The sequence below is a fragment of the Nomia melanderi genome, chromosome 14, assembly GCF_051020985.1.
Source record: "Nomia melanderi isolate GNS246 chromosome 14, iyNomMela1, whole genome shotgun sequence".
Classification (NCBI taxonomy): Eukaryota; Metazoa; Arthropoda; class Insecta; order Hymenoptera; family Halictidae; genus Nomia; species Nomia melanderi.
This window is the reverse complement of record NC_135012.1, coordinates 6,967,914-6,994,871: the sequence shown is the minus strand read 5'-3', so window position 1 is coordinate 6,994,871 and position 26,958 is coordinate 6,967,914. Positions and strand designations below refer to the sequence as shown.

Here is a 26,958-nt window from a genome sequence, read left to right as displayed (position 1 = left end):
TCATGAAACATAATGAAGTATAATAAAAACATGTACAAAGTTTAAATTTAAATACCTGCAAATTTTTTTCTAAAATTATTTTATTGAAATAAAATAAACTCCGTCGTCTTAGACAATAAGATAAACCAGAAATTATTGATAATACTGCCAAATAGGTATATACATTTGCCTGCCATTTATACCATAGAATAATACCACACATAGAAATACCACTTTGCTACCATTAGGTGCTACTATCTGGTGATAAAAGTAGTAGCATATTATACAACTATTTTAACCTATCATGACTGACACACTATATATTCTTTGATTTCTAATTGGTAGAGTGTCCGCCACCTCTTATTATTACCAATGATAAATATCTACTTAAGTACACACTGACATAGAGATAGTAGGGCAATCACTAACCGCGAGTCACTAACATGAGGGAAGCATGTCACTAGCAGTTCGACACCTCTGCCGCAAACTGTCGCTAGTGGTGTTTTTGGGCGTTAACAAAAAATGCGAGAATCGATACACCATCAATTTGTGGTTTATGACCACCTTACCTCGTGACTTGTTCATTGATTATTAGTCATATAGAAGAAATCACGAGATCGGTTTCTTCTTTGAACGCTCATCGAAAGAAGGTTCTGCTAAATCAGTGAATTGTTGGTGCAGCTCTGTACTTTTTTCCTTTGACTCTTGTTCGAAAGAACAGAGTTTCTGTAATTAATTTAATTCGTTGAATGTTAAAGTCGTTACGACTTTATCATAATCAAATATGGGATCGCTTTTTCGAAGCGAGGAAATGACCTTGTGTCAACTGTTTTTGCAAAGTGAAGCAGCTTATGCTTGTGTATCAGAACTTGGAGAATTGGGACTGGTACAATTTCGAGATGTAAGTTTCATATTATATTAATTATGTACACTTCTTTATATAATATTCCGTACATATTATCTTTTACAATACAATTTGTTATACAGTATCTGTATATAAATGTAATTTAAATCTTTAAGTTTATGCAAAATATGAAATGAGTGTATTATTTAATAATGTATATATCATAACCATTTAACGTATAACTTTTTCCGGCATGTATGCTATTGAAGAATTTTAAATAAATTTTTGGATTGTTCTTATTTAATTATCAAGAGAAAATCAATATAATTTGATTCTTTGCGATAAAATCTTTTCTTATATAAGATTTTATTTCTAAATTTAAATTAATTTAGAAAGTTCGACATCGTTCTTTGCAAATTCGACATGTTTGTACATGTCAGGGGCGTGTGCATTTAGGTGTTAATTACTGTCATTGACGAAGAACGTAATAATAAATACTTGCAAATTTGTTATATAATGAAAATATTAAAAAATAAGTTGTATCCAAAAATTGATATTTGCAACATTCAAAATAATTTTCTTTTAAATAAATATTATGAATTTCAAAGTGTAATATTGAAATCAAATTAACAACGTTTTTTTTATTTCTTACAGTCAAATTAGAAAGGTAGATGTAAGAAAAATATACATGTAAAAAAAATTTAATTTAAAATATATAGTAGTTAAAGAATAAGGATTATCATTATTTAAACACTTAAATATCAGAAGACCTTAGAGCTTGTATGAATACATGAATATAAATTATTGTTGGTCTTAATAGTACATAAATTTTACAGAAATATAATAAAGATTATTAATTTACTACCATAATGTCATGCTTGGATCTATTTTCATTGAAAATACATAAAACTATTTTAAATATTGGATATGCCTTTTTCTTTATTTTTATTTTTATTGTTTCATTTAATACACCAAATATATCTATATGATTATAATGTTTATTGATTTTATGTACAGCTCAATCCTGATGTCAATGCTTTTCAACGAAAATTTGTTAACGAAGTACGTCGCTGTGATGAAATGGAACGTAAATTACGGTATTTGGAAAAAGAGATTAAAAAAGATGGTATCCCAATGCTTGATACTGGAGAAAATCCAGAAGCTCCACAGCCTCGAGAAATGATAGATCTTGAAGCAACATTTGAAAAATTGGAAAATGAATTAAGAGAGGTCAATCAAAATGCAGAAGCTCTCAAACGAAATTTCTTGGAATTAACTGAATTAAAGCATATACTCAAGAAGACTCAAGTTTTCTTCGATGAGGTAAGAAAAACTCCTTCAAATTTATGTTTATAATATAACATGAAGATTAAGTTTTTTTAAAAAATGTTTTACAATAAGTGTAATAATGTATAATGCTTCTAATAATGTATATCATACACAAATTTTATACCATAGCACATACGTAGCAAAAAGTTTTCTTCCTTCTCAATATAGAACACGTTGAAGGTATCAGGATAAACTGAAATATACAAATTTTTTCAGTTGAATGATGTAAAAGAGTTCTTTAATTCTTTAGTATTCTAAGTATTCTCTTCGTGGTTTTATTAATTACAAAATCAGGTTTTATATGTTTTTCTGTACTATGTAAAAGTATGTATACTTTAAGATTTGCTAGATTGATCATTTCAGGAAAGATATATATGATTTTAATGTGTGAAATATAAGTATCTCTTTATCAATCGGATATATGACCAAATGTATTTAATTTTGTGCTACATATAACCAATTTACAGATTGTTAAAATTAGATCCAAACTACAAGACATTCTTAAAAATATAGTAAAAACATTAATTAGAACAAATATTTCTTTATAACAAATATAGTCATAGTCATTCTTATAATCTTTAATTCGTTTATTTGCAACAATGCTGGTATTTGAATTCTTTTATTGACCTTATACAATATTGTACATAGATCTTTAAATTGTTTTACTGTTTTTTGTCCAATGGTGAAGAATATTGACTGTATGTAGTATACTTTACATATGTGTATGTGTAAAAATGTTTTTTATATTGTTTCTTATTGGAATTTGATTTTATTACATCTTGTGGAGGTGTATGCTCAGTTGTAATGACATTTTATTCTAAAAAATTTGTCTTCTTGAGTTTGAGAAACTCTGTATACTATAATTATCGTAGATTATATGTAGGGTCAATAATATGAGGCTAAATATATTTATGTAACTCGGTTTTAAAAATAATTGTTTATAAATTCCTTTTTTTTTAATTGAAAGAAAAATTAATAATAGCCATTGTAATTACACTTATAAACAAATTTATACATATAATAATTAGGAAATACGAAGTTAAAATCGTTTTTCAAGATAATTTATGGAATGACTTCTGTCATTTATCATTACATTCATAGATTAATGAATTATATGTAATATATTTTCTACATTATCACAATTGAACAGAATAATTGAATTAAAACAAAATTCATATTATATATTGTATGCGTGCAGATTACTAAATTTATTTTGGAGTAAGAACATATTCAATAGTATGAGTATATTTTATAATATATATAATATTAAATATCTTTATATGAAATTGTTTTTGTAAGTCAAAATAAAAACAACATATTTTTAAAATAATAATCTTTACATTTAAGTAAAATTATGTATAATTGATATCAATGGTTTTACTCAATGAGATACAGAGGAACAATTTATTAAAGAAACATTTACAAATACTATCATAAGAATTGAGAATTGTAAACGTGCACCAAACATGGTTTCAGAAATAACCTTTTTTGATAATCATTGACAGAGATGAAGACATTCTTTAGTATTATAGTGGTCAATTGTGTACAGTTCTTAATTATTTTGGCAAAGTTAAGTGGCAACAAGCAGTATCTAAAAAAATTTATCATATTAAAAAATGTTTAATATTATGAAAATATAATATATCATTAGGTATCCCATTGAAATATGCCATTCATATTAATGAAACATATTATTATTAAATAATGATTATTTTGTAAAAATATATTGTTTTTATTTCAATGTACAAATTTGACAATATCATATAGTACAGTCTCATACTTTACACAGTCAGATATATAGATATGTTTTTATGATACATTATAATACTAACAATCTTTGCGATAAAACGTTTTAGAAAGACACTTTTGACACATATAATTATATGATTAATTATCTGTAGATACAAGTATAGCATTGCAAGCTATACAAATAATTAAAATGCATGACAATGGAAATTGTGTAATATGTGTCTAATAATAATGCCTTTTTTGCAATTGCTTTGCGATTTTGTACAACAACGCAACTTTATAGTATACAATATGATAGGATAGTTTACAGAAAATTTTAAACATGCTAATAATACTAAGTCAGTAAACGACTGAGATTAGAAAGTGTTTGTTTTGTGTTACTAATAATAATGTTGAGTGATTTTAGGACTATTAATGTGTTAGTGTTGCCAACTAACCAAGTTGCAGAATTGCAAAAGACACAAGTCACTATTTAAGCCCTATCTCCCTGTATCCTCCGTATTTTTTGATATTTTTACAATACGTATTCTTAAAGGTTGAATAAACTACTTTTGTATTTGAGTTTAAAATTATTTGTTTTTCATTAATAATACATGCATCAAAAACATTTTGCATTCAGGTATAAGTGTGTTAAAGCTAGCTATCATATTAATTGTTTTCCAATAAACATTATTGTGTTTTAAAATTTTCCTGTGTTCATACATAACAGTATTCAGTTGCACCTTTAGAAATTGTTGTTTCCAATGTAGTACTTACATATGTAAATGTTCTTTAGTAAAATTATTGTACGTAATTGTTTATTATACATAATGCATTACATTTAAGAAATTAAAGCATTAATGTATATGTTATTCATAGTTATTTGCAATATTAATTTTCTTTTATCAATAAAATATTTTCATTCTTTACATTTTATAAAATTTGCATAAAATTTAAAAATTCGAAGAAAATAACAAATGCTTGTTCAGATACATCAATTATGCAAATAAAGTACTGGATAAGTAAATATTAAAGAAACTGTAATTATATGAGGAATATAATTTATATAACGGGGAGATGGAGATACAAAAGAAAAAAAAGATTTACTCATTAGATTTCTATTGTAATAATATATTTCGTGATATGTAACACATTTTGCAGTTACGAATTTTTTATTCAAAATTTATGGAATATTATAAACTTCTGCAACAAGATTCTTAACATGGGTTTATAAATGCTTTCTTATACAGTTACAACAAACATGTAAAATGATGCAAAAGGGTTTGCAGACAGAAATTAATACAGAAACTTAATCTTGCATTAACTAAAAACAAACAAATTATAAATAAAATTAGTCCAGTACTAAATTCAATGGGCAAAAAATTCCAGTCTTGCATCAATGTAAAACTTGGTACGTCACTAACGAAAAAACTTGGGTTTTATTTCTACATTCTTATTTCATAATCTTGTATAATTTTTTAGCAAGATGAACGTAAAGTTGTTTGTATTGTTATACAACTGTCTTTATGTTTATTTATAAAACATACTGGCATAATCTAACTAAAATTTATGAGAACATTCTATATACAAATACAAATACAAATTATTGATAGCCAAAATTATTTTTAAAATTCAGAAAAATTCATTAATAACGCTCATAAAACAGGTTTTTAAAAAAAATATTGTTTTAAAATTGAATGTCCGTGTACATCCTTTATGATATATTAAAAATTAGAAGATAGCATATTTCTAAACGTTGATCTAAAATAACTTATGAAGAATTATACCAAATAATTATATACTTAAAATTGGAATTAGAAAATGAATATGTAGTTAATAAATGATGTGTACACTATTTAGCCTGTTAGAAATGTTTTATAACAAATTTTGCAATTTAAATGATATAAGTAGGTAATAAATACTAACAAAAAATTATTAAGATATGAGAAGTAAATAATCAATATTTATTAAAAGTATTGTATAGATTGATTAAAATGGGACACCCAATGTACATGTTATAAAAGATGATTATTTTGTATAACTTACTTATGCATAAACATTATTTTCGTGTCTGTCGTTTAAAATTATTGAATTATTTTATTTAAACACTTTTAAATAAAATTGACATATTTTTATATCTTTTTTTATAAGAGATGAAAATTATCAATAATTGTAATATTTATTCATTTAAAACTGTATCTTCAAATTAGGAATATTTAATTTACAATATGTTTTATATACTATTCTTTAAGTTGCAGTTAGGAAAGAATTGTTTAATAGTAGCATATTATGTTTCCAATATATATACATATAAAAGATCTTAAGTTCAGCTTGATATGTTAAATGTTGAGAAAGATGGCATGCATGTAATTAGCTAGAATATGTAGTAACAGTAATTCAGATGAATTATATTTTTAAAATTTACTATTCAAGAAATTTAAGTATAAAATATATTTATTACATAGATTTTTGTGTGCATGAAGCATGTTTTTTAAATAAATTGAATAACAATATATATATATATATATATAGAATTTATATATAAAATGGAATCTTTATCATATTGATAGTCATCAATTTTTTGATAATGTATGCAAATGAAGTAAATAAAAGCTGAAAGTGAATCTATTCTGTTTTCAATAATATAATACATTACAATAATATGAAATTGAAAAATAAGAATATTAATGACATTATCTTAATTTGTTTAAAATTAGCTTTTTGTTTTGAGTAATAAGTATAAAAAGAAATGATTTTAGTATACTTACCTAACAAATGAAGGGGTAAACGTCCGATTCTCTAACATAATTAACTTTGCTAAAATATTCTTAAATTCATTTTTTGTAAATTAAATACTTCGTACAGTTCCAATTACGAGGATAGGAACAGATTGTTTTATATTCATGATAAAGAAAGCAAGAAATTAAAATCGTCATTATTACAGCAATTATAATTTAATAGTTATTATGTACTTTCTGATTTCGAACACGCATTTCCGGTTGTGTGTATTATTGAGAATTATCAAAAAATGATGAGTATCATTACAATGTATAAGAATGACATAAGGAATCATGTTGTTATTGGAATTCATGTCTAGTAACATGGTTACGAATGTTATTAACAGTTACTGTACAATATTGTACTGTGTGTATATCAGATGATAGTTTCTTAGAGTTTCTTAGAGTACTGACTTGATACTAAGTTACATTGATTCTAAATTCGGACATAAATTTTTATTACAGTATGAATGCATGAATTTTATACTAATTCAATTTTTTAATCCTTTATAACAGTGATTATACTATTGATCCCCCTTATGAATTATTATACGGTAATACTTCAAAAATCACTTTCCTATTGAGGAATTTCTTTAATTTGCAATTTTTCTATTTTACTATTTACTCCTTAAAAGCATATTAATAAACATCTTTTTGTTAATATGCTGACAAATTTTTCTGATTAATATGAAACATAATGTTTTCTGGATCATTTGTATTAAAACTACGATCATTTATATGCCGTTTGACGTCACTTTAAGGTATTTTTTGAGAGATTTGGGACAAACGATTTTTGAAATATTACTGTATTTTCAAAATTAATTCTACTGTATAGAACAATATGTTGGTTTTATTTCAAAATGATTTGAAGCACTGAAAGTAGAAATTTATAGAGTACGTTCAGTTTATTTGAGAATACCCGAGTATCTCGTCAAATATAAATGATACAAAAAAATATTTTGAACAAGAGTCGTATACCTTCAACGAGGGACATCATCTAGAGATGTCCTAAACATAGACAAACTTCAAGAATTTTAAGTTAAGAAAACTTCTGATTTTCCGCGTGTAACTGTGATCTTCTGCCTTAGATTTGCATTTTTTCTAAACCAAAATGTTACAAAATGACACAGTTATTTTCTAGCTTCGGAATGCCTTTTCGTAAAACATCCATTATTGGCTACGATTGCAAACTGAAACATCCAAAGACAAAATTTTTGTGAATTTATAAATAAAAACATATTATTTAAAATATCGCGATAAATTGACGAGTTCCGTAAACCTAGTGTCAAGCAGTGAGATATCTCGTCAAAAATGCCAAACGGTCAACATCGTGTCACATGGAATCTTGTCCAAGACTGCTAAGGGGTTAAGAGGAATATATAGTGGTTGTGTTTGTTTGATCTTATGATAACCTTGACAAACTCTGTCAAAGTCACGTTTAAGATCTTAAATAGGAATATGTACTTTTAATTATATATTCTTGTATCTGACATCGAGTTTTAAGGCTTTAACTCTACAAATATAGCGGTGTAATACAACTCTGGGTTGATGTTTTGTTTCAATGTCTTTACTTTAATATTCTAAAATTTCATAACAATATAAAATATATAAGTGTTACAACCGAATATTCAAGCGTATCACTATCAATATCAATACAGTCCGCGTCAGGTAGTACCGTTCGCAAGAAGTTAAACTACATGAAACAAAAATGTTACCAATTGACTTCTGTAAAGTTACCATATAAAGTTGTATAAAATCCAATTGAGGTATTTTCTCATGGCGTATTTACGTACATCGGATAACGATAATGCCAGCAGCATATCAAATTTAAAAATTCATATCGTGATGATAATTTACGCGAACATCACAAGTATACAGTGTTTTGAAGATATCTCTGTCAGCTACTCTAGAATATGTCATCAAAAGTATACATTTCAAATTAACCTCTTGCTACGCCATTTAGCAGGGCAAAATCCGGACTATAAATATGGCGACCGATATCTCACTTGTGTTGTGACCTTGAGTCAAACTGGTGATATCCACGATTGGTTCAAAATTTTCATCACGAGTCAGACTCGGGAAGGGGTGAAAAACTTTAAATTTGACAGGGCTTCGCAAGGTTACTACAAGATCAAACAAATATTATCATTGTATGATACCACTGTACTTTTATTTCAAACATTTTCTCGTATTACTCGTATTCTCCAAAATATTTGGGTGTTCCCGAATAAACTGAGTATATTAGATGTTAATCTGACTGGTTGGTTTATTTCGTATGAAAGATACTTCGAGAACGTAAGATACGATGTATTTATTCGCGAGCACTGTATTTTATTGTTGAGTACGTAAATAGGGAGTAAAGCATGTAAATTTCTGCTTTCCGTAATAATATAATTACAGTATAATTGAAGTTGTGAATTATGTTACGATACTAAGTAATCATGTCATGTTGCTATGTTAAGTAATCATAATACAAAGTTTTGTATACATTTCATTTTGTCGGAACCATTTGAGTAGAAACAGTGTAATTTTTAAAATATGTATAATAATATTGTTTATACGTGTACACTACTAGTCAAACCTGTAAGTTGAAACATTTTACTGAAACCAAACCATAAATAATTCTTACAGTACTCTGAAATCTATGTTATATCTTTTTATAATAATATCACTTTTTTTTAGTAATTGCCAATTTTAACATTATACTTTTGAACAGTAGTGTATATGTATATACGTATACGGTGTCTCTATGCTTGAAGATAAGAAATAAATATCTCTTAAAGTATTGAAGTTACGAAAAGAAATTTTAATAACATTCACATGATGCGGAAACGTACACTTTTTGGCGGTGATGATTCTTTTTTACATAATTGTATATAATGACGGGAGAGCTCTAAAACACTGAGAATTTGGAGCATACGTTAAAACATCTTGCGATTCAAACCTGCGTCAACTCGCCGGTCACATGATACATGTTGCAATAGGTTCGCATTATAAAAGCGGCGTAGACTTTCTCAACAATGTTCACATCGACGCTATTTCACTGACATATTTTCACAGACAATATACGTTCCCCGACATTCCATTCTTACCGACATAAGTACACGGTGTCGAAACGAAATGTTACTATACTTCGTTAGGTGGGAATTATTTTATTTTACAAAAAGAAACACACAGTTCGTTATAACAGATCAAAATGGGATAACATATTTATATCGCGATTCAATCTTGAAAACTTGAGCGCCATAATTGTTGAACACTCTGTATGTACAAAGAAAAATGTCTTGACTGACTAACTGACTGACTGATTGATTGACTGATTGATTCATCAATGCCGAACTGAAACCACTGAAACTAAAAACATGCAGTTTGGACAGTAGGTTCTTTCGTGATTTACAAACTTACCTTAAAAACGATTTTTCGAAATGTAACCCTTAAAGGGGTGAAAGGGGGTGTCAAAGTTTGTATGAAAAAAATTATTTCACGATCCCATTTACTTGAAACTTGGTATAAATACTTTACAAAACAAATAATTCAACACGTGTTTCATCCGTTCTAACATTGTATATAGAGATTATAGACTATTCTATTTACAAAATGTGTTATTAATAATATTAACTATACATTTTAATTGTATATACACGTACATTATTTTTAAATAAACGCTGTTACTAAAAAAAAGTTGATTCTTTCAAAGTTTGAAAATGTGTAAATATTTCAAATACGTTAATGAACTGAGCACCGCAGTAGATTGAAGTATTTTTTTCGTACCTTCATTATCTTAAAAGATACCCATTGGTTATCTTTCAGCATGGGCACAGTGTATAAGTACACTTAGTTTATTACCATGCAAACATCAATATTTCTTAACAAAATAGAAGAGAACCTGTTTCCACTTACTTTTGTGTAATTTGCTCTGCTTATGTAACAAATACGTTGTTACGTAGTAATTTCATTAAGTAACTGTCACGTTCTTATATTAGAAAAAAGAAATACATAAAGATAAGGTACAAGATAAATTATCTTTAATGGCACTGAGAAATTGCTTGTAAAATGAAATAGTAATAAGTATATGGTATTTTTAACGTCACGCGAGATATTGCATAATCTGATATAGAAAATCTAAGGAACCACATTCAAATGTTTAAAATGAGAAGTGACAGTTACAATTGTAACATGCATTTGTTCTTGATGCGTGAAAAAGAGCATTTCGATTGGAAGACTTTGTTTCGAGCGTGTTTAAGGGACAATACACGTGTATTAACTTGATCGTATTTTGATCCGTGTAATTTTCGTAATAGTGGACAGGTCATTGTGTTGAGGGATTTACATTTTACATATAACTATTTATTTAAGTACGCAGGTATTTACGTATTCGTATTTTAAGGCGTGTAAATTTTAGTAAACGAATACCCATGTATTCAATTATGTTTATTAAAGTAATACAGATACAACTATTTATAGATGCAAATTTGCATATGTTTGAGGAACAAACACTACGATGTTTACTAATTTGAATGGATATAAATTCTGATCTGACATTATTTTTGTTGACGATATTTAATAAATTAACACTAAACATACTGTGATGATCGGTTTCAAAATTTAATTTAATTAATGTCAATATCTACGACAGACTTTCATATTAAATAATAAACATGAAATTTTCATGAGAAAACAGGTTTCTTGTCTTTATACAGCCGCCATTTTGTTCAAACGCACTTTGTACGCGCCATGTTAGTACGGATGATAACTATATTCATATAGTACATGATTATTTTCTACTTGTATCTTTTAAATGAATACTACAAACTAAATTTTGTCAAACAAATAAAATGGAACATTACATTTAATAAACTTCTGTTAGCATGCATAAAAATTACAAAAAAATTTTACTATTTGCTTTTAAAATGTAAATATCCATGCAAACAGTAAAATTCTGAGTTTTCAACTTTATTGTCTTTTAATTTAATCGTAATTTAAAAATCGCTGTAAAATGAACACTAACTGGTTTTGAAAGTCTCACTGTTCCTGGATTTATTTAAGCAAGCATATGTGAATACACTGATATCCGTGTACGATATATTATGTAAATTACAGTACGTATATGGTAATATACATGCGTTCACTAATTTAAGTGTACGTAAAATAGAGATTCCAAGCGTACACTGCTATCCAAAAGCCGAAAATTACATGGATTAAAGCAGGGTTGTCCAACCTTTTAGCTTACCTACGCCTCATTGCAAGAAGATAGGTTGTTATGGTCCGCGCATAAATTAACCTTCATCAGGCCCTATGATCTCTTCCGACCCAAATCGATCATTTATGCTGTGATTTTTTTAAAGGGGCGGATGAAGGTTAATAGCATGTCTAACTGGTATTTGTAGCATTGTTAATGAGTCTTTCAGTCTCGATCTCATAAAGTTTATAAGGTTATGATTCTTTATTTGTCCACCGGTTGGGCAAGCCTGAATTAAAGCGAAAATTTCACGTACACGTGTATCTTTAGTACCCGTTCAACAGCATAAAATTTCATTTCCGCGTAAGAAGTAATGTTACTATTGCGAAATCGTGAAAATCTGATGATTCTCGCGCAGTATTATTTCTTATTGTTTATTAAACGAACGAAACGAAAGACTGTCGATGAAGACTGTTGCTTTCTATAAATTTCCCTTGAATCGGATCCAATGAATTACACATTGGGTACAATATGGACGATTATGTTTGATTTTTCTCATGAACTTCTGATTGCCGAATTACGAAACCCTTGAGAATTCCATATGTCCATTTTCTATTCCTCTACCAAATTGTTTAATGATCGTCTGTATTCAGATTGGTGAGTCTTATGAATTTTGTTAATGAAATGTATGAGAGCAATCGGGAGATAGGGCAAAAGAGAGGTGACATGTGTCTGTTGCCAGGCTGAGCATGGAGGTGTCGTGTCGCAGATGGCAGACCCCAGCCGTGAGGAAGAACAAGTCACTCTCTTGGGTGAAGAGGGCCTCCGCGCTGGCGGCCAGGCTCTCAAGCTCGGGTAATTAAATGCGGTGTAAATTCAATTAATATAGGACATAACGATTTAAATGTTTTTCTATTGAAATTTCCACTGGTTGCATGGAAAATCATGATGGAACCTGTGAAAATACGGAACTGCATTATAGTAGTCTTACCCTATAGCTGTTGAAATTTTTCTGTTAATATCCTAGCGGATAATTTCCATTTAATACGTCGCAATCAATAATTCACAATATTTGGAATGTATTCAAACGAAGAATTGAATATATTACAGCGAATCATCCGATTTCAGAAAATCCTTATGTCCTATGTTTTAAACACCAAGCGCTGCTAATCATTGTATTCCACGAATATTTCATAAATTTACTTTGAAAAGTTTTGGCTAATTTAATTAATTGTTCTCCACTCTACTATGGGTATTGGCTCAGATAATAAAGATGAAGAGTTATATGATAATGAGATATTATGGACGTATTGTTATATACATATATATTCAATGAAATGTTAGGGTGTGTTCAGACATTGTAGAGCTTATGATATTTTTCTGTGTAATTAGGATATGCACACGAATATAGATTAAGTAGAGGGCACAATACGTCAGTGTGTTCTGTGGTTACAGCACCTGTATACTACGGCAGACACCATAGGATCACACTATAGGAATCCCCTCAGGCAAGCTGTTATCAACCGTTATTTGCATTTGCAAAACTGTTTGATCTATGTTTATGCCAGTAGCTACCTAGCAGAGTCCTTTAGTCATAAAAGGAACACTAATATCATAGTCACTAAACAATTGAAGTTTTCTTACACTTATTAATTCCTTTAAACAGAAGAATGTTTATGATATTAACAATGAACAAACGTTGACTATCAGATACAATCTTAAGATGTGTTTTATAACAAAATGTCATATATTTATATACATATACTTTTTTTTTCAATTGCCATGTTTTCGTTTCACGTGTTTAAACAGTTTTATCTATCGATATATACTGAATTGAATTATTAATAATATGTGTAATATGTACATGTATATATAATTAGTAATATTATGACTAATAGTAATATATACATACACGAATATATACATCGAATATGCTATAACAATAATTTTTTAATTTATTACCACATAGGTATTTATTTTGTTACAAGATTGATTATTAATTTATTAATAACGATCGATGTAGTTGTGTTCTTATAAATCAATCTTTTCTGATGTAATTAAGTTAGGTGCAGTCATTAAATGCATAAGTGATACTGCACAAAGTGAATTGCAGAGTTATAACCAGCCTCGCAGATGTTCTTCCGACAGTCTGTATTTGTTTAAAAGAACGTGAAGACATTAATATTAGATTATCCAAATGTATGGTGTTTCAGATGTTTCATTCGATAAAGTGCTTAGCAAATAAAATACATATTTCAATAAACCTCGAAGAAAGTAATCTTAAAACTAGATTGCGAGTGTTTACGTGTTTACAGTGTTTGAATATATAAAACTGAATAATAAATAGTTCTCCTAAAGGTTAATACAATCTTCAGGTTATTTGTAATTTAATGTTGAAATTATTAATTATTTGCTTAATTTATGTTTTTGTCAAGAATCGATTTGGAGATTAACAGTTCATTTATAAGATAATCATTGTTAATACTAAAAATAGATATTTAAATAGATATATTTAAATCATTTAACGTAAGAGTATTTCTACTAACGTATTCACTTTGATCTGTGTTCAAAATTAGAAATTATTTAATTTCACTGTGTGTTCATATTTTGAGTTCCTTAAGTTTTCAATAATGTTCTTGTATATCATTTGTAATAATAACGCTCGTATTACGTATATTTCAAACAAATGTACCATCGTAGTAAAAAATAAGCGATGAAAAAAATTGTGAAGAATAATAATTGGAAAAATAATTTGAAATTTTGAAAATTTGAAAAAAATAAATAAATAATAGAGAAATTAATTTTGATAACGATACAACTACAAATGAGAACAATTATAGAACAATATACAACGTTTAATTGTATGAAATTATTAATTATTCTCAGTGTTCATATTGTCAGAATTATCACATTAAAAATAGAATTCTATTTTGATTTCGTTCATGTAGGTGATTCTTACATTGTAAATACTACTTTAGCCATTCACAATTAAACAGTAACGTTTAATCAATCTATTCCATAATTCGAAGAATATTAATTTCGTCACGTTTTTTCCTCGGAAACTTACTGACTGTAATTAATAGTTGTGAGACTACGAATACTTTTGTGACTTATTATTCAGTGCTTATATAGTGGCAGTGAAAGGCAATTGTCATACAAACATTACTGCTTAATCAACGTTAAATGTACTCGAAGGACAAATATAAATGTTTGCTTGATTAAATAACATTCATTTAACAATTGTTTTAGAAGTTTCCAACGGTAAATATGACAAATTATTGTTAAGCCAAAAGTCTGAAATAAAATATACAGTATATAACAGTTGATACAGTTTGATATCGCCCACATAACATGTTTCAATTCATTAAGAATTAAGCCTTTCAAACTGTATCGAATACTTGAGGTACAATATAATACTCAAGCAAGGTATATAAATTGAGGTATCTCGTCGTTTATATACTTATTGACAACAATTTTATTATTTTACAAAAAAATCGTTATGTAGCAATTTTTTTCTGTAAATAACAAAAATGATGATGGTCTGGCCATGGGTATGTATAATAATACACGTATTTTGTTTAACATGTTTTGTAGTGAGCTTCTTTTGCATGCTTCACACTAATCATTAAAAAAAAAGAAGAAAAATGATTATTTATTTAGTGAAACGTTGCACTCACAATTATTGGCATTGTATAATGTGCAGTAGACGTTTTCGTATTAGTCGAAAAGGAAAAGTCGATATGTTTGTGTTGCTATTTTATGCTTGCCTTTTACATTATGCTTTGCGCAACAATGTTTTCCATCTCTTCCGTATTATTCAAAGAAGGTCACGTAAAATGTATCGCTGGATTTTTACAGATACGCAAATACAGACGAAGAAAATAGTGTAGTAGAATGAAATGTAATACAGATAAATAATTGTTGGTTTTACAGAGGTGGCCCATTTTTTTCTATAGATGGATTTCTCTCAGAAAACACATATGTGACTAAGCACCATATGAAATTTGTTTCTTATAATTTCGAAGGTTTCGAAGAGTAGAAGGAAATTATGAAATTAATATCGAATACTATTCGTCATCATACTTTTTAATACAGTAGCATGTATCACACTATCAACTAAGGGATCTACTTATCATTCTATCATTCATACAGTCATGTCTCGTAATTAGGCGATGATTCGGAATTCATGATTTTATTTAAATTTCTTAGAAATTTGTTCAATAATTCAAAGTTTTATTTTTGTTATTTACTGGTAAACGAAACAAATAATGGTATTAGACAATAAACATAGTAGACATTATTATGTTACCGAAAAATTTCAGTTTCGTTTAAAATATTCAAATCTCTTTGAAATTTTTCTCTGCAAGTAAAAACACCGTGCAACGTCCTTCTTCAAATAATGAAAATTCTATCATGCTATTTTACATCGACTTTACTCCTGCAAAGTAAATCTATTCGTAGATTAAAATGATTCACCCTTTCACATAAGTGTATCATACGAACTTCTAATCAACTTTTAATTAAGTATTTAGACGTAACAGGTATAATTTCCCACGAGTTGATTTTTCAGATAATCTATTAAATACGATTTGACGCGCTTATAACACTCTTGTATTTCTTCTCTTCTAGAAATAGACAAATATTTTTAATATTAACAGCTTTAATATAATGTAGTATTGTTTGGTAATCCATTATCGAAATGAAAGTTATTACTGATTACAGATATCTTTATGTGTTTACACACTTCAATATCTACGGAGATAATAATTTATTACAGGATGACGTTTTTAACATTTAGAAGTTGCCTGCTCATTTAATGAAAACATGTTTTATTCTAATAAATGATTTTTCGAAAATTATGCGACATTTTTTGATTATTTTTAATATGTATGATACATTAAATATAAACACACTGTCACAGGATAGTGAAATAAATAGGAAAAAATGTTTGTTTATCAAATATCTATACATACAGTAAGGAGTGTAAATAAACAAATAATCAGATGTTCCGTAAAAATCATTATCTAATCTTCATAAATGATAAGCAATGCAAAAAAATTAATTCTAACAATATTATTAGGAATTGTGTAGTAATGCTCGATGTATTTTTTAATACATTCGTATATCTAAGATATTTATTATTATATAATGAAAAATGTTATACTAAAAATCAGTTTAATGTTATTAGAGGACATTTTAAAATGATGCTGCTCTCTTATATTATTATTATTAAAATTATTATTCTTCTGCATAATGATTTATCAACTTACATCTTCGAAAAAACATTTTGTGAGAGTATCAATTGTAAAAGTGGAAAAATGATTAAGTAATAAAACAATAACTACAATTGGTAGATATTTAAAAATATTAAATCCAAGGATAGTTGTAGATTTCGTAAAGCATGACAAATAAACTTTGAAATGAAACCAATATTAAAGCTATTGAAAAACATGATAGCTATGCTTCCAACGGAAAAAATATAACTTTTATGGAAAGGTAAAAGAAGTTTGCAAAAGTTTAAAAAATTTTATATTTACTGTATAACGTAAAATCCCGTGATTACCAAAAATACATTAATCACATCTTTAATTCGTTATCATTTTTGATACGATTGTAAACAAGAATCTATATATAAAGCATCGATCTTCGTTCAGATACACTCCTCATTGTACGTGCTGATTCTATGTCCCAATATCCAAACTTCAAGCAACCCATGACTCATTCACCGAGTAACTATACCCTTGCTAATCATTACCAGTTCGCATCAAAGAAATCAGTTTTGGAAAATTGAATATCGCTAAAGACATAAAAGCACTTGACGTCGATGCCCAAACTGCGAGCATCTAAAGAGGCTTTCCTGCATTATAAGACCCGTTTCAATAGTACTTCATTGCGCGCTAACTAATATTATTCAAACCGTTTTTATAAGTAAATTTGGCGCGAATTATATTGTTACAATTGAAAAACTATGTTTTCATTCATGAAAGAAGGAACGAGGGTGTTCAGTACCCTGAAATAATCGCCTTCAGCAAACGTCATTCGTTGAAAGAGATTTGGAGAAGTTTGTTAACAGTATTTAATTCATTAGGCACTAACAGTATTCGATAAATTTTGCTCATTGAAAATCTGTACACGCTTCTGTGTGTAAATCATAAAAGATATCTTGAATCACACCTATGCGTGCGTTAAACGCAAGGGATTTGTCCAACAACAGAATGGCATTTGAGCATTGTGGTGATGTCTAGTGTGCTAATGTGATTGTGTCTTGTCTGTTGTGTCGTTAGCAAGAGCACGCAGGCTTGAATCCCACCGAATCCATGACACGTGCATTGATTAGTGATGATAATATCGCCCGCCAGTCTGCCCTTGGTCCTGTCCAGCTGGGGTATGTACTCCATGACTAGTTTATCCTTCCCGTACATTATTGTGTCCTACATTCTCGAAATAAAAGTGACTTTATTATTAACCCTAATAACTACATTTTTATAAATCCCACTGGTTCTTATACGAATTTCATACTTTTGCCATGTTTTTACTTGATTCTATTACAGAGGAAGATGTATGTTACTTTGCTTCTAATGGATTTCTGAATCTTCACAGTTTACACGTCCATAACAAACAAACAAACAAACAAATACTACTTGACACATTTGTACATCATTGTCATATTAACACAGTTACTTGCCAGATATCGTAGTAGTGATTTTCGTTTACAGAGATTCGGAAAATTATGACTTCTATAATAATGCATTGAAATGTTTAACGGTTCTTGTATATGTAAACATTCAATGAATCCTTCGATTCTATTCTGAAATTAATTTCGATAATAGTTTAGGTATATAGTACGTTACACCGTTGTACACGGTTGTTATTGCATAGCTTGGAAATAAGTATTTAAGTGGCTAGAAACAAATAAAACAGTCTTTTACCTAGTTTTTATTCGCAACGGTTTCTGTTTTCTTAGGAAATGTGAAATGAAACACATTAATTACATCAGAAGTTCTTTATATCTTATAATCTACACCATATTGATATTTTTCTAGCGATGTACTGATAAATTAGTATGTAATGTAATTGAATTATGTTGTCGTACATGGTGTAGTTATCAGGGTTACCGATTGCTATTGCAGTGTTTCAGCTACTTACAGATTTAGAAGTCTAACTCATTGGTATTTCCGCACTTAAATATACGATAGCTAGTTACAGATCTTAAATTCCAGGTTATTGGTATTTCCGCTCTTATCATTGTGATAACAGTTTTATTACTGTTTATTGCCTTTATAGTTGTTAGCGTGCACTTCCATATTTTTTCGAAATTCTTACCTCTTCGTAAACACTGAAAGATATGATATGTAATAGTTGAATTTCAATAGAAAAATGACTGAAAATTTTACCAATGAACTACAAATCATTTAATTAAACTTACAGAATGTAAAAATATTTACTTATGTAAAAACGATATAAGAAATAAGTAATTATGCACTTTTTATTGTACTCTGGGATTAGAATATAAATCTGCTAGCATTATATCAGATATAAATATTACAAACACCAAATTGTTCGTGTGACCTAATTCATCACAATATAAATGAGATATCCATTTCTACTGTCTCCGACCAAAACGTGGATTATGTTTTAGATCTAAATGTTTCCCTGATATCGAGTCAAATACGAACGGTCTTGAAACATTTGTTTAAAAGTTTCTAACGTGTTTGACAAATCGTATTTAAAAAAAATTATGCATAATTTTTAAATGAGCTCCTTAAAAAACAACATAAATGAGTGCCAAAGTGGCCTACATTATAAAATCTACATTACGATGCAAAGTTATCTGCATGATATTCTACAAGTTCCTTTCTGGACAGTTATTAATTAATAGGTACAAAGTTTCGTTTCGTATTTTTATAATTGTGATATTTCTTTTATAGAACTTTCGTAAAATTTTCACAAAAGGGTACAATTATAAAAATGTTGATAATATATGTTTAATATATTTCTTTACAAATTTTACATATCTAATTATTAATAATAGAATAATAGTCAAATAATTGTTATAGTTAATCCTAGTTACCACTGTAGCTTTTTCTGAGATACGGTTGGTCGTGATTTGAGAATCATTTCTCTTTCTTAAAATACGCCTCTATTTCGTATTACGTAATTTCGTAGCTGTCGCAATGTACGAACTTTCAATCTCAGTATTTGTACTGAAGGTGAACGTACCGAATATGATAATCTATAATTATGAAATATGATTTTGCAAATATGAGTCGGAAATATTCAGAAATCGTTTGCTAAAATCTGACCTCGAATGATTCTAAAGTCAAATATCCAATGATCGCGGAAACTTCTCACGAGTTTCTATGAATCTTTTTAGATGTAAATTATTAAATACAGTTTTGCACCTGAAAAGCAGTCGCTGCTTGAATAAACCGTTTTCAATAATCTGTCAAGGAAAACTTCCAACTCTTGTGCACCAATTGAAATTCACCTTGGCAAACATGTAAAGTATTTATAAATATTCAACACGCATTTCTTATAATTTTGCCGACTCATAATAATAAGAAATATTTTAAAAGCTAATGAAATTAATGAAAAATGTTAAATACGAGCATTGTTCGTCGTTTTACGAGTTCAGTGACATAAAAAAATGTTCAGAGATTCATAAATAGTACTAATGTAACTCGAATTAACCCTTTCTTCTATTAAAACCTTCAAAGTAAATTAATATTTTCCTCCGAAAATATATTAATACGAATTTCATGTCGAACATGTTAAGTATCTTGTTCCCCATTTCTATTAAAGTACTTACAAATCAGAAGATAAATGTTATCTAACTTCAATCTTTGCATGTTGAATATGTATGGAACTTTAATTTAAATTAAAATTATGAATATTTATGGAGATGTGTACGTTCAATTTCTCCTCTAATTCGATGTGACCAGTTAATAGATTTTGTACAAATCATCAATTTGTAATGATCTTCTATAATTTTCATTTATAATCAACAAGAGTATAGTTTCCTTTGACTGTGAATTTTATTATAAAGCGCGTGTTAACCCCAATTCTGGTAGCAGACGTGTACATTTCAATTCTCCCTTTGTTGACCGTAGTATTCGTAGACTGTACCTGACGTAGCATCCGTATGCATATATCTTCAACATAATATCTGTACATCTATATAGGCTGTTTAAAAAAGGGTCCAATACTTGTAGAGCATATAATATCCACCGAAAGTAAGAAAATAAAGTGTAAAAGTGTAAGAAATGTCTAATCAGCATAAATTTTAAAAGCAATTGTTTCGATAAAAGATCAACTTCCCTTAATTATTTATTTTTAGAAACGGAATTTATTTGTTTTGTTGACCTCACTCTTCACAATACCTCGATTGTACGCATTTCATAGACGCAAACGTATGATAAATCTTCGTAGTAAAAATGTTAGAGACGTCTTCCTTTCATTTCAATGAATAGCTTACATCTATAATCATAGGTCGTTGTACATATGGAAATATTCCTTTCGTGACACGCATTTTTTACATTTTGTCGTGAGTCTTTATTAAAATTAGTGAGAACCTTATACTTACAACCTTGAATACTTAACATTTTTTTGTGCCTTACATTCGATAGATGTTTTATGTTACAAGGAGATTTACTTACGAGACAGACATTTATTAATGAACAATAAAAGCTGATTTTTTATCGACACAATTACGTTTAAGTTCCATATTGATAAGACATTTTTTGCATCTCTCGTTGAGTACTATACACGCTTCAAGTATAATACTATATATACAGGGTACATTTAACAACTGGATCAGACTATAACTCGGTTGCTATTAAAAGCAAACAGAAATTGTAGAGGGATGTTTTGCATGGGTTAGTAAATTCGTTTTCAAAAGAAACGATTTGTATTAAAAAGACATAGAGCTTCGTTTTCGTAAAAAAGTGCAATTGCACTTTGTAACTGCACCAAAGTATTTATAGAAAAACTGGTACTGTACGATGATGGAGCCTGTCAAATGACTTCGTCAGAAATAGAATTATAGCTTGTCCCATTTACTAGATTCACCTTGTTTAATAGTTTTTTAATAATTTCTAATATAAAAGACATGGAATGCCTTGTACAGATCACCTTAAAATAAATAATATTTTACTAATTACATTATTAAGAAGGATCTTAGGAATATAGAAATCCGATTAAATTTGCAAATGCTGTCGTAGCATATTTTAATCCCTCCTCTCCTTCTGTAAGTCTGTAATTCTGTCACATTACACAATCAATAAATACATACTCTCACAGTCCTAATTATCTAAACATATCAGTCGTATGCACTTCCTTTCTATTGATTGCTAATAACTGTAGAAGTATATTGTAAAAATGATGAGATTATATAACTATTCAATAGTAAACATTTCTTCTCTAACATCCCTTAACGTAGCAAATCTTTAGTAATATCAATAAATGAAATACCGAATAGCTGTAATGTCAATATTTATATTAATCATTGAAATTTTTACATTTTCCGTAAGAACTTCTATCCACGTATTTGCATTAGCGCTAATTTACAACTGTGTTTGTTTGTATACAGTACATATGCAATGTAACAAAAGTTTTATTGGAAGTTTATGAGGTGCTTGTTTGATAAATAATTGTTCAATCTATATACTGTACATTGTTATAACCCAAAGCAAGGCGTACTATGCATATTATCTTATCTGGAATTACTTGCATTTAAACATTTGTAATGAATAATTACAAATTGTATATTAAATATATCAAATATATTAATTATAACAGTTGTGTTTATTAGGACATTATAGAGGACCATGGCTACATAATCATCATTTTTCAGTAATAACGATACAGGAGTAAAAGAAATTGATTAAACTACCAATTAATCGTTACAATGCTATACGATACAGGTTGAAAATAATACAAAACCAATGATATCGACGTATAATATTAAATATGGCATTTTTTGGTAAACAACATGTGGGAACAATTTTTCTATTCTATTAGGTTCATACTTCTGACGAATGTAGAGTGTGTGCTTGCGTGTATGTACGTGTGTTTGCGTGTATGTGTGTATTAGACTTATTCACATCACATAGTATATTAACCATAGTATTATATCTTATTTTCTGCTTCGTTCTCTTATCAATCAAACGTCTTACTAATATTATTCTTTAAAATAGTTTCGTCGCAGGAGTGATTCTAAGAGAGCGCATTCCTGCATTTGAGCGCATGCTGTGGCGGGCATGCCGTGGCAATGTTTTCTTGCGTCAAGCTGAGATTGAAACTCCTCTCGAAGATCCTTCAACAGTAAGTGAAGATTTATCCTCGTACAGTGTAGATTTTGCTCCTTCTTAAAACACTCGGTAAACGTTTCACTGTATTGTTTTAGGGAGACCAAGTTTTCAAGTCTGTGTTTATCATATTCTTCCAAGGAGATCAATTGAAAACTCGAGTTAAGAAAATTTGCGAAGGATTCAGAGCTACTTTGTACCCATGCCCTGAAGCACCCGCCGATCGCCGTGAAATGTCAATGGGTGTCATGACTCGAATTGAAGATTTAAATACAGTCAGTCATATTTTCTATACGCACCATTCTACATTATTGTATAATCTTTTTTAATTTCCTATTACGCCTGGCATTAGGTGCTTGGACAAACTCAAGATCATCGTCATCGAGTTTTAGTCGCTGCTGCAAAGAATATTAAAAATTGGTTTGTGAAGGTCCGGAAGATCAAGGCGATTTATCATACTTTAAATTTATTCAACTTGGATGTTACACAGAAATGTTTGATTGCCGAGTGCTGGGTGCCGGTGCTAGATATCGAGACAATTCAACTTGCGTTGCGTCGCGGAACTGTAAGTATTTATTATCGCTTCTGTAGATTTAATTGATTCTCGTAGAAAATTGTTTTATAACGGTTGTGCTTTGTTCCAGGAACGCAGTGGCAGTTCCGTGCCGCCTATTTTAAATCGTATGGAAACATTTGAAGATCCTCCGACGTATAATCGAACAAACAAGTTTACGAAAGGATTTCAGGTTTTGATAGATGCATATGGAGTTGCTTCTTATAGAGAGATGAATCCAGCACCTTACACCATAATAACATTCCCATTTCTATTTGCTGTCATGTTTGGCGATACTGGCCATGGATTAATCATGTTCTTGTTCGGTGGGTGGATGGTATTAAAAGAAAAAGGACTTGCCGCAAAGAAATCAGATAATGAGATTTGGAACATCTTCTTCGGCGGACGATACATTGTCTTCTTAATGGGCTTGTTTTCAATGTATACTGGATTTATATACAACGATGTATTTTCTAAGTCACTGAACATCTTTGGGTCATATTGGAAAATTAACTACGACTATAGCACAATACACTCGAATAAGGAGTTACAATTAAATCCCAGCAGTAAAGATGAATATGATCAAATTCCTTATCCAATAGGAATGGATCCTGTGTGGCAACTTGCAGAAAACAAAATCATCTTTTTAAATTCGTATAAAATGAAAATATCAATCATTTTTGGCGTTATACACATGTTGTTCGGTGTATTTGTTGGATTATGGAATCACTTGTACTTTAAAAGGAAACTTAGCATAACTTGTGAGTTTATTCCACAAATTGTATTCCTGACGTTCCTCTTTCTGTACATGGTACTTCTTATGTTTATCAAGTGGGTGAAGTATGGTCCTGATACTGATGGTAAGCATTTCCTCGAGTGCAATGAAAAGATATTAATAGTAAAAATAAAGTCATCTATATTTATATATTATTTTCTAATTCTAACAGGTCTTGATCTACAGCATAGTCCTTACTGCGCACCGTCCGTATTAATTACCTTCATTAACATGGTATTGTTTAATCGAGGAACTGCCCCAGAAAAGTGCAGTCCATGGATGTATTATGGTCAAGAATCATTCCAAAAACTTCTTGTAGTTCTAGCTGTCCTCTGTATCCCGTGGATGTTATTAGCAAAACCTTTCATGCTGATGTACAATAGAAAGCAGCAACATTACCAGGTTTATACAAACTTTCACATACAATTTTTTAATCGACATGCTTACGATGTGTACAACTTTGAAACTTCAAAACCTTTCGATTAATTCGATCATGAAAAACTAATATGTATGTCGTACTCTTAAACACTAATTGTGTAAATAACAATGCATTACATCATGAAGAATTAAATATCAACAGAATTTTTCGAATATTAAAAATTAACATTTTGTTTTATTAGTTAAACAATCATGGAACTGAAAATGGTGATGTAGAAGGTGGTGTTGACTCAATCCAGCCAAATAGTGGCGTTGCTCAAGGTGGGCACAAAGAAGAAGAAGAAGAAGAGATGAGTGAAATGTTTATTCATCAAGGAATTCACACCATTGAATATGTTCTTGGCAGTGTTTCTCATACTGCATCATATTTACGTTTATGGGCTTTATCGCTTGCTCATGCTCGTAAGTTAAAAGATAAATTTTCTAATACATAATTCATAATATATAATATTTACAAATTGTTGAGACCTGTTTTGATTTATTTTCTTAGAATTATCAGAAGTATTATGGAACATGGTTATGAGAAATGGATTGACACGACAAGGATGGGCTGGTGGTATCGTTCTATGGGCTGTATTTGCATTTTGGGCTGTTTTAACCATTGGTATTCTAGTTCTTATGGAAGGATTATCAGCTTTTCTACATACATTACGACTTCATTGGTATGAATATTTATATAGCGTAAATTCTTTGTACAAAATTTTTATTTATAAAACATTCAATTATAAAATGTATTTACATATTTAAAATGTAAATATTTCAATTTTGTTGTAGTAAACTAGTTTCTTCATAAATATTATTTTTACAGGGTCGAATTCCAAAGCAAATTTTATGCAGGACAAGGATACAGTTTCCAGCCATTCTCCTTTGAAATTATTTTAGATGCTGCGGAAGCTACTACAGAAGATTAAAATGAATTTAAACCACGAAAAGAAATTTTACTTACAGTATACATTCTGTGTAATGTTACTTTGTGATATTTAATAGCAATCAGTATATTTAAATATATCTAACTGTTACTGTCATCTATAGGAAAACTGATGCTGAAGAATTTATTATTTTAAAAATAAAAAGAATTAGTTCTTTTGCTGTTGCACATTGAATTACATCCAATATAATATTCACAAAACCATTGTAAGAAAACTTAATTCTGAATGTTGTAATTCCTATATATTCTCAACTATGTATTTACCCAAGAAATTCAAACATAAAGAAGAAATACGAATTGTAATTAGATCTGAGACATGTAACGAAAGGAAATAAATATTATATATGGGCATGTGCATTTAACTGTGCATATATACTAAATATGTTATATCTTGTCCATTACCGCTTATGTAGTATAATAAAAATAAGAATTAAAAGAAAAAGAGTTAACAGCATAACGAAACTTTATTTGTGTGTTATATAATAGAAATAAATGATAATGAACGATAATGTGTGTAATTCATTAAACCAAAGTCAAATTGTTATACATATATATGTTTGATAAATAATATATTTTGAGATAAATGTCAAGCTAGAACTCTAGGTAAATAGTTTCACTCAGGAGTTTGTACTGATAGCATTCGATAAGAAACGATAACAGTACGATACATAAACCAGGTAACATTATTTTCAAGTAACGTAAATTTCAAATATTAGAATCTTAGTTAAGGTAAGTTTTGCAATGTTACATATATTTTCGATTTAATTATTTTTTAAGTAGTAATATAAAGCTATTAAAAGATAGAGGAAAATAAAAAGGTCAATAAATGTCTATACTTATCGATAACGATGATTTATGATACTTTATACGATATTCACATATATTTGTACTTATTTCATCTTATTCTTAACTTTGATTTTAAATAAAACAACTAGTCGTTATATATTTTACATGTAAAGCTTAATTACCGCGTATTAAATGTACTTAAAGATTCGATAAATATTTTGAATATCGGTAAAGACTGTATTTTAATATAAAAATTTAACTCTCATAGTTCTGTATATTCCTTATCAACATCATATGAAGTGTGAAAGTGAAAAAGAGAATTATAATAAATTTTCG

The 26,958-nt window shown here is 28.8% G+C and overlaps 1 protein-coding gene across 5 annotated transcripts; it reads left to right on the top strand.

The window, feature by feature from the left end:
- Positions 1-524: 524 nt before the first annotated feature.
- Positions 525-26,345, top strand: Vha100-1 (V-type ATPase subunit a family protein Vha100-1). 5 transcript variants are annotated; one of them, XM_031992315.2, is made up of 11 exons: positions 525-880; positions 1,841-2,146; positions 18,121-18,221; positions 23,032-23,158; positions 23,241-23,417; positions 23,495-23,707; positions 23,787-24,555; positions 24,643-24,872; positions 25,091-25,310; positions 25,399-25,570; positions 25,717-26,345. In XM_031992315.2, exons 1-11 carry the CDS (start codon positions 764-766, stop codon positions 25,817-25,819), a joined length of 2,535 nt encoding a protein of 844 aa, XP_031848175.1. In that variant the 5' UTR covers positions 525-763; the 3' UTR covers positions 25,820-26,345. The 5 variants fall into 5 exon arrangements, with proteins under 5 accessions (XP_031848175.1, XP_031848177.1, XP_031848176.1 ...); XM_031992317.2 differs by lacking the exon at positions 18,121-18,221 and adding an exon at positions 13,292-13,344; XM_031992316.2 differs by lacking the exon at positions 18,121-18,221 and adding an exon at positions 12,606-12,691.
- The last annotated feature ends 613 nt before the right edge of the window (positions 26,346-26,958 follow it).

What these genes read in the sequence shown, in the direction of transcription:
- Vha100-1 (XM_031992314.2), top strand. Translation starts at nt 764, where the DNA reads ATGGGATCGCTTTTTCGAAGCGAGGAAATGACCTTGTGTCAACTGTTT. An exon ending in GACTGGTACAATTTCGAGAT is followed by an intron (nt 881 to 1,840) that starts GTAAGTTTCATA and finishes TTTTATGTACAG; the next exon opens with CTCAATCCTGATGTCAATGC. An exon ending in GGCCAGGCTCTCAAGCTCGG is followed by an intron (nt 12,692 to 23,031) that starts GTAATTAAATGC and finishes TCTTTAAAATAG; the next exon opens with TTTCGTCGCAGGAGTGATTC.